Source organism: Typha latifolia, chromosome 15, assembly GCF_019914945.1.
Source record: "Typha latifolia isolate L0001 chromosome 15, TyphaL0001v2, whole genome shotgun sequence".
NCBI classification, from domain to species: domain Eukaryota; kingdom Viridiplantae; phylum Streptophyta; class Magnoliopsida; order Poales; family Typhaceae; genus Typha; species Typha latifolia.
The window spans coordinates 1,723,014-1,732,849 of record NC_133100.1 but is presented as its reverse complement, the minus strand read 5'-3'; the positions used below and the strand labels follow the sequence as shown (position 1 = coordinate 1,732,849).

General features: G+C 37.4%; 1 protein-coding gene across 3 annotated transcripts in view; it reads left to right on the top strand.

The window, feature by feature from the left end:
• Positions 1-740: 740 nt before the first annotated feature.
• The window catches only part of LOC140801855 (probable ubiquitin-like-specific protease 2B), a 31,415-nt gene continuing 22,319 nt past the window's right edge, over positions 741-9,836 (top strand). For 2 of the 3 annotated variants that reach the window (XM_073157201.1, XM_073157199.1), the window contains exons 1-6: positions 789-1,081; positions 5,351-5,601; positions 5,704-5,800; positions 5,875-5,927; positions 9,307-9,504; positions 9,591-9,654. In XM_073157201.1, coding sequence (XP_073013302.1) covers positions 925-1,081; positions 5,351-5,601; positions 5,704-5,800; positions 5,875-5,927; positions 9,307-9,504; positions 9,591-9,654 — 820 coding nt within the window. In that variant the 5' untranslated portion in view covers positions 789-924. Of the gene's footprint in view, positions 1,082-5,350; positions 5,602-5,703; positions 5,801-5,874; positions 5,928-9,306; positions 9,505-9,590; positions 9,655-9,836 lie in introns of all 3 variants that reach the window. The other variant, XM_073157200.1, reaches the window with a different exon arrangement.

Sequence of the window (9,836 nt, the reverse complement as noted above, 5' to 3'; positions counted from 1 at the left end):
GAGAAGTTATTGTAGAAGAAGGTGGTTAGAAGCTGAAAGAGGCTAACCAAAGACTTGGGCGGTGGAAGAAGGGAGAAGGGAGAGTGCGCCAATGGCTAGAGATAAGTTGAGAGAAAGATAAGACCAAAGCCAATTCAATTATTTAAGATAAACTTAAATTAGGGTTTCCTCCACATATTTTATAGAGGCTCATCCTAAGGACTCATCAACTAAATCAAACAACTAAAACAAACCCTAACAAGCCCACAATTTTCGTCGCGGTGTATTCGAATGCATCCGATCCTGTTTGAACGTGGAATTTCCGTTCTCTATCGATGCGAACGTATACATGCTTCGAACAACTTTGTTCGATTGCACATTTTGCGTTGTCGATTTTTGCGAATGTGTGCAAGCGTTTTCATCCCCATTTAACGCAGTCCCTACGTTCGAACGCGCCCCGACAAAAATAATTTTATTGCTTCTAATAAAACTCAACCAGATAAATAGGCTCATCGCAATGAACCCAATACCGCGAGTGAAGCTAATATAGATCGAATTTTATCAAAATCACTCTTTATTGAAGGGTCTAATTAAAACTAAATTTTTTGTTTAAAAAAAGTGGGATATTTGCATAAAAAGCCATTTATAAATTTTAGTAATAAGCAAGATTGGAGTTTTAGAGCTAATAAGTTATTTTCGCAATTCGTACGATTGGGAAATATGACCGGAAAACTCAAACGGGTCAGTCCCGTAACGTCCATCATCGTACCTCTAGTTATTGGGACATCTCGTTTTTTTTAGAAGCCCTCTGGGATCATTCGTTCTCTCTCTCTCACTCTCTCTCTCTCCCCCCGAGATCTACCCCATTCGATCGCCAAAATTCTTGCCTTAGGGTTTCGCGGCTTCAATCGAGGGATCCGCTTCGAGCTCGATTCGGTAGCTGTGATGAAGGGCTCGTCGCAGAAGGATCTCGCAGTGTACGATTTCAACGAGGAGGAGGAGGCCGTGGAAGCCGCTTCCGAGGAGTACACGGCGAAGCTGCAGTCGAAGTTGAGCCCTAGGATGGAAGATGGGCTCACCAAGTACAACTTCCTCCATGCCTGTAAGCCAAATTCCTCACCCCGAAACCCTAATTGGGATTTCGTTAGTGGTTGTTTACATTCGTTAATATGTGGTTGAATTGTGTTGAAACCTCAATCCTATGTGAGTTTCCTTCTGGAATTGGTCCGAAAGATAAAAATTGGCTCAGCACTCTAGAAGTTGCGCCTATAGCCGGTGTCAACTAGATGAATACGACACTGCCACTTGACAAGTTCGTACACTTGGAAGTTATGCCTTGATCAGTTTCCTCCCACTAATTTGAAGAGAAACGGACATCTATTGCCAAATATATCGCTATATTTTTCAATGTTTGGATAAAGGGCATTTGGAGTGTAGAAATATAGTCTAGTAGGAGCACTGATTTCATTCCAATGATGGGAAAAGAATTCTTGCACTTTGGACCAAAAATTATTCTCCCTAACTTTTGCTTCTGTGGGTATTTATCAATAGTTCTCAGGGGTGTCTATGCGTTGAATAGGCATGTCCACCAAGTTAAGTTGTGCAATTACAGTTATGGTTTTCCAGCTAAAGGACTTGCTGTAAAACACTCCTCAGGTTGCTTATTTGAATTAATCCAGATCAAGAAAAAGGATTGAGCATCAAATGCTTTGTTGGTTTTGATTATTTTATGATTGGAAAAAAATGAATTAAGCTGACAGAAACATACAACAACTAAGTCAACTCCAATAAGAGTCATTCAGATATATCTGTCTTTTCATTGGTAGGAAGAATTAAAGCATGATTGATATGCTTGTCGGATAAGGTGCAAACCTAAACACCAATTGATATTTTAGGATTTCTATTGCGCCACATGGATCTGTGTCAAGGGCCACAATACAAAAGCTTAGATAGAGAGAAACCGATAGAGGAGGGAGACAGAGGTCTAAATCCTATAAAGAAGGAAGGAGAGGAGAAGACAACCATATCTGATGTTTCTTAAGCTAGTGGATCATATACTAAGCTTAGCATATCGCTGAATTGTTGATTTGATTGTCATCATACGATCTCTCTGCTCTCTTTCTTCTTTGAAAGCCTTGAAACAAAACTATCCCCATCTTTTCTTTTCTTTTGGGTCTAGAGATGGTGATTGGTCTAATGGCTGATATAGGTACATTTTTGCTCTCTTCTCTCTATTTGTAACAGAACACGTGTAAATTTTTCATTGCCTGCTTTTTGCAGCATGAAATATGCTGCTTGTTATGTCGTTATTAGTCATCTTTATGATATCTCTGCTCTTCTTCTTCCTCTCCGAAACACATTGAAATGGAACCATACCCATCTTTCCTTTTGCTTTGGGGCTAGTGATGGTGATAGAATTGACAGCTGGGACAGGTAGTTTTTTTGCTATCCTCTCTATTTGGAATAGAACATGAGGAAATTTTTCGTGCCTGCCTTTTGTGGCATGAAATATGCTGCTCGACATGCATTGTGTATGACAATGCTTGGGTCGAGCCTCTTATGTGATGTGCACAGTACTGTGCGCTCTCACCTTATATGTTTTGTAACATGGGTCTCTACGTGTTTTCAAAGGGGCTCATGTTGAGACATTAAGCTTCTTTGAGCAATGGAACTTAATTCTTTGAATTCCACATAAACTAGAATAGGCCAAAAGCCTTCGTTATTGAGATCATTTCTGTGACTCATTTGTCATCATGCTAGCGAAAAGTAAACCCAACATAACCTTTACATGGAAATTTGGAGGGAAGAAAAATTTGAATATAAATGTTGTTCGAGAAAATGGTACATGCACCTTTACATGCAGCCGAATATATGGATTCAGTCTGGTATCTAGGGGTGGAAACGAGCTGAACCTGAGCGAGTCGGCTCTAGCTCAGGCTCGACTTGAAATTAATTTTGAACCTCGATTTTAGGCTCAGGCTCGACTCAGCTCAATTTGAGCCAAGCTCGAGCCGAGCCAGATTGAGCCTAAGCCAAGCTAATAATTATTTAAGCTGAATTAAACTTTAGTAGTTAAATTTTATAAAACTTTACGAAAGTTTAAAATTTAAAAATTTAACCTAGAACATTAACTTTTAAAATTTAAAAATTTAATATAACACTATTTAAAATGGCAAGCCAACCAAGAACTATTCAAATTGAACTTAGTTAAACTAAACAAAACTTTACTAAAACTAGAAATTTAAAAATTTAACCTGTAAATTATAAGAATGAGTCAATAATACATAAAGTACTATCAAATTATCAAAATAAAAATAAGCATCACACAAATTTCAAATTTTAACACAGAACTATTTATCAAAATTTGGCTCAAAGCAAATGTAAATTTTGACATCCAAATTATAAGTCTATCACTTGCAAAATATTACAATAAAAATTACTTCTCACTCACCAAATATTACAATAAAAGTTAGTGTCATGCCAAATATTACAATTAAATTTATTTGTCACTTGCAAAATGTTGTCGTCAGTGACTCTTAGAACCAGAAGGAAGCTTGATCACCTGCATAAAAAATAAGTATAATAAGCTATAGATTGTTTAGCTAACAGAAAAACATTAATAAAAGATCAGAGATGATGAGTAATGATAATCTGAAGTTGACTGATAGAAAAGAAGCATGGGACCAATCTCTACAGATGACAGCCTCCGGATAAAAATGAACAGGAAGTCAAACTTGATGAAATAAATTTCCATCTCATACTAATTAATAGGAAGTCACACTTGATGCAATGAACAAGGTGGATGATCTCTACTCATGTTACATATTATATGCATGAAGACCATCATGGAAAAGATACATTCGAGACTATTATATCTGAATATCAAACTAAAGAAGAAATAATTTTACAGAGCTTCATCATTATTAGAAAGAAGAAATCAAACGATGATACCTGAATATCAAACTACCTTAGGAATCTTCATGAACACATCAATGAGCACATTAAGATGGGGCATTATTAGCTACCTATTATACTACTCTCTCACATTAATTTACATAATGATCTAAAACAAAGGATTAGCTGCATAAATAACTGACAGTGAGCATATCAAGATGTAAACAATAATATTAATTAGTGCTTAATGCCGACGGAGGATGAGTTTTTGTCGGCGGAGGAGGCTGGGTGGAGGAGGAGGACGACAATGAAGAGGCGGTGGCTTGAGAAGGAGGAGGACGAGGCGATCTCCCGGAGGAGGAGGAGGAGGAGGAGGAGGAGGCGGCGGAGAGACTGAGCGAGTGAAAAGGATTAGGATTTGGGAATTAAGATTTGTGAGTAGTGCTTAGTATATATACCGAGCCTATCGAGCTGAGCCTGAGCGAGCCAGCTCCGGCTTAGACTCGGCTCGAAAGACTCAATAGCGAGCTAGCTCCGGCTTAGGCTCGGTTTGAAATTAATTTCGAGCCTAAAATTGAGGCTCAGGCTTGACTCAACTCCAGTCGAGTTGAGCCGAGCCCGAGCTTCAGTCAAGCCAACCTCGAGCCGCTAGTTTATTTTGACACCCCTACTGGTATCTATCCTACATAGATTCTATCTTTAGAGGACTTATCAGAGTATGGGCAGTATAATGTGTACAGTGTACTTGAGCAGGTCGTCGATTCCTGTGCATTGTCGGTGGATATTAGAGGGTTGAGCATTAAGAGAATACATTTTATTATACAAACCTGTACAGAAAATTCTATGTATAAATATTTGTGGCTCTTATATTGATTATTCATTTTTTGAAATTAAAATTTGAAACTTGTTTTGCATTAAATCGATTACTAATTATAGTGTCGACAATTTAATTAGGTATTTAAAATTCTTTATTCCTTTTTTCTCTCCATTCTTTTTTGTGTTTCCTTTTTGTGTAACACATTGTTTTATGTTTTTATTATATTTAAAATGTTGTATTTGCGTCAACAATGTATTGCATATTTGTCGGCGTGTGCACCTGTTGACCGCATAAGCGTTATTAGGTACTCCTCCATCCTGCATACTATGTCCGCCCTTACATTCGATATAATTATATAACTTTATGCCATTTTAAAAGCATATATTGATGTTTTTCACTTCTTTGTTGGGAACTGGAAAGTATGCTTTCTGAGGTTATTTATTGGGCCATCAAATTAAGATTTCTATTTACAGTTCTCATGCACTGTGTTGTCCTGTAATCCTACTTGCTTTGGCAGTTTAACTTTGAGATAGTTACTTATAGGTGTCAATAACTTAGATATCCTTTTAGTTCAATTTCACCAAGTTTTCTTTCAGGTATTCATCTTCTTTTTTCTGTTCTAGAACTTGATTTTTGGCTACTTACCTGTCCTTTTTGCAGTTACGGCAGGCCTGAATTTCAAGGGAACAGATGTCACTGACATTTTATGCGTAGATTTGCATGGAAGAGATAATATGCCACAATCATATGCGTTAGAGTCACCAGAAACAAATCTGACATCTTTGGATGAGAAAGCTGAGTCAGATGAGCATGGTCACTTACGTTCAAATGAATTTGAGCCCATGAGTCTGACAAGAGAGCATTCTGCTGTTGCCAAAGATTCTAGTCTTTTGACAGAACTTCGACCTAATGTACTTTAAAATTGTTATTTAGTCTTGCACAGTCTTTTTTGTTTTTTGAGCACTACATTGGTCTACTAGTATTCTCACTGGTTTTTTGGTTGGATTTGTCAGAAAATGGTGGTTGATATGATTTCAGATGATGAAGAATGCTGGACATCAGGATTTGAATCTTCATCAACTACCGATTCCGATATTCCTAGAAATGCAGGTCAGCTTTTCTCCTAACAGTGCTGTTTATACTGGATTATATTGTGATAACCACATCTTTCTGTTCAAATTCAGGTTACTTAGAGCAGCCAGTATCAGATGGTTGTTATGCTGCTTATGAGGAAATGGTAAGAATTTCCATGTGAAATCTCTACTGGTTGCGTATGATGCATGTCCATGCTATTTGAAATTTATTATTATTGTCAACCAGTATATTTGATTTGGAGCTAAGGATTGGTCATAATTTAATTTCTATTGGAATTTGATAAGTATATCTCGTTGTTTATCTTGAAAAATATCTCTATTTCTTATATATCTTAGTATGATATGTTGTCCTACAATACTCTACTTTATATGCCGCAGAAGATATATAAATGTCCGATTAAAGTTGACTACTTTTTAACCGATAATCTAGGTCATAAGTAGAACTTCACATATTTGCAGATTACCTTTAAGAGTTGGAAGACCTTTGTAGACTTTGAACTTTGAAGTATGATATGCTGGACCTAAAAGTCATTCCATACATGTTCATTAAAAACCTTTGGTGTATTCACACTGCAAAAGGATTGGGTTTTTTTCTTGAATCAACAACTTGATAACTGCTTAAATTTTGTTCTATATGCTGCAGACAAGGCATTTTAAGAAATAGTGGACTTAAAATGTTGCATTTGACTTATATCAGCTTAAAGTCAATATAAAAACATTGTTGATTACATGTAACAATCATAATGAGCAAGAATTTTGGGAGTTGTTCTCACCTCTTTGTTTATATAATTTATTTTGTTTATGTCAAGTTGAAATGAAGAAGGTGGCGATCCATTACAAGTGAAATTCTAGCTTAAGTAAGTGACACAAAATGGCATATTTTATGCCTTCAAGCACGTTCCTAATGACATTTTCATGCTAGGAATGAGGGGGATAGACTTGCATTGCCACCTTCCATCTCACTGCGCTTTTCTACTTGTAGCTCATCATGCTACCATCAACACTTTGTGTGTTGAGCGATACAATGTCTTGTTGTTCTTCATGTCTACCGTAGGCAACCATTTATGTTTGCAACGTTTATTCCTTGGATGATGCAATTTGGAGAGTTTGTCTTTATGAATGTAGGTATCATTAAATGGATATTCCATTAAAGGCCTAATCCTACTCTTATCTATAATAATTATTAAAGCAACAATGGCCATGCTAGTGGCATGCCCCTACGTGCTGTTAGCACGCATTTCTAATATTTTAAATAAATTTTTTAGGATATTTAGAGATATTTTTGGGTCCTTGGTATGTCCATCTTTAGTTTTTGGTTTAAATATATGTATTAAAATCTATATTATAATGTTTTATCTTTAAATTAATTTTGTAAATGACCTAATTTAGCAACAGTTAGATATATATATATATTATTCAACATATAAAATGATTGAATATATTCATGAAAACTAATATTAATGATCGAACACTCTATAATAAAATTGAACGCATAATAACATCCAATACATAATATTAAGTGATAATAGTTCAAGTTAAAACTAATATCTAATTGAATGTAGAATGACGAGGAGGATCGAAGACTTCATTTGTCGGCACAAAAATAACACAAGAATGTTGCATTAAATACTATCGATATTTTTTAAAACTCATCCATTAATAGTATTACTCATTATAACGTCTCACATAGTCTTCATATAAATAAGAATTTTATAATTCTCCTATGATATGATATGGATATTGAATATGCACGAGAATAATTGGCACCGACACAAGCATAGACACACTATAAACATATGTAAATTATGGATATAAAATATAATAAGGGTGTTGTGGCTCTAGTGGGTATAATTAATATGATGTTAATGATAATGAACTCATATCATCCTATGGGCGCACCTATATAATATCTTGTTATTTACAGACTCAAGTCCTCCGTAAAAATAATACCTTTATGAGAAAGTTGTGTAATAAGGACGGATATCTCATCTCTATCATCATTGCACCAGACTAAGTCTTGTCATTATCACCATCACTATCACCATTATCATCATTATTATTTCTAGTCTCATTATTATCAATTTTATATAAACTTTCTAAATGATCACTTGATCAATTAATTTGATAGTAATTGATGAAAATAGAAAAAAATTAAGAAAAAAAGGCTCCACATGGTATAATGACGTGTCATGCGGTGGAGTCGGACGACACGGCTCGACATGGGGTTGTGCCACTGACACACCCCGCACTAAGTGGGTAAAAATTGTCCCACATATACACTATTTAGACATTTAACCTATGGATGGCCATGCCGGTCAGCCACGCCCGTGCCAATAGTGGCACGACTCGACACGGGGTTGTGCAACTGGCACACCCCTCGCTAAGTGCCGTGCCACTATTGGCACGGGGCGTGCTGACCGGTACAACCATCCATGGGTTAAATGTCTAAATAATACATATGTGGGACAATTTTTTACCTCTAGTGCCTATTGAACATATGCACCTTTCTTTAAAAAAATGATCAAGAACATATTTGTAATGAAGTCTGTATTTTTCATACTCATGTGGAAATACCATTTTGGACATGCTTACGTAAACCTCTTGATATGCCCCTCATGTGCCTTCCAAGCTGTGAGTTGCACATGCCAGGTCTAATGTGATGCTACACTGGTCGGTTAGTTGCCCCGACTTTTTATCCCTCAAATACCATGAGCATACATACGTATGCATAAGTTCAGAGCATTCAAGAACTGCTATTATTGAATATTCATCATATCTGGCAAGGCATACATGACCACAACAGACCATCAAGAAATTGAACTCACAAATAAGTATCGTATATATAGGACTACATGACATGTCAATAGGTATCTAAACCAATGATGGCCGTGCCACAGGCACGGCCCGTGCCACAGGCACGGCCCGTGCCGACTGCCGGCCGGGATGGCACGGCACGGCACGTGCCGCGGCACTTGCCTGCCGTGCCGTAAGAAAAGGAGAGAAAAATGTACCACCTTGGCCGTCGCCGTCGTTGCGGGCCTTCACCGTCACCGCTCCCGGTTGCCGTCGCCGCTCGCCTGAGCTCGCGACTTAAGTTTTAACCGATAAACCCTCTCTCTCTCTCTCTCTCTCTCTCTCTCTCTCTCTCTCTCTCTCTCTTCCCCTCCCTTAGCTAGGGCACCCGATGCGAGCTCGGGCGAGCGGCGACAGCAAGGTCGATGGCGAAGCTATTAGGAGGGGTGCCGTGTGGCATCCCTCGTGCCACGTGCCGGTACGCCACCGGCACGACCATCCTTGATCTAAACATCTGGTAATCATTAGTTGACTCCATCTTCTTATCCTCATCTGAGACATGATTATAGTGGGAGTATATTCCTAATAATGATTTGCATAGCTATGCAGTTATGTTACTCAACTGACTCACTGTAATATCTTGAGTTATTATTTTGCATTTGCATCTCCCTTTGTTTAGATTTGGTATTAATCTGTCACTACAAGTTGTTTTTTCTTTCTATATTGCAGGTTGAAAATGATCCAGCAGTTACGGTTCATCCTGATTTTGTCACTTATGGCAGCACCTTATATGTGGAACCTCGGTTAACCTTCTTGGCTGATTGCATTAAGATTGAGTATGTGGATTCAGGTGGAGATGATGAGAATATTGTTATCGAGTTGGGGATCTCTGAGATCATTCATATTGATTGTCAGTGGACTGAAAGTGTGAGCTATCACCCTGGATTAGAAATTCAACTCTATTGCTTCATCCTCCATGCTTTATTTGGCTGTGACATCCTTGTCTTATTCAGGTTGAAGCTGCTTTGGTGAGAATTTCTCTTCGAGCTAACACAGAGGATGAAAATGAGAAAGAACGTAAGGTTTTTGTGCTCCCTGTTTTATTGTTTATGTTCAGTATTCAATTCCTATTAACTCTTGATCTTTTTTATCTTTAAACTTTGATCTATCTTCAGTATTAGATAGAGCTTGCTTATTTCAGATGTTCTTCAGTAGATAGTTATTGTAGCTTTATTATGTGGAATCTATTGGCTTTATTA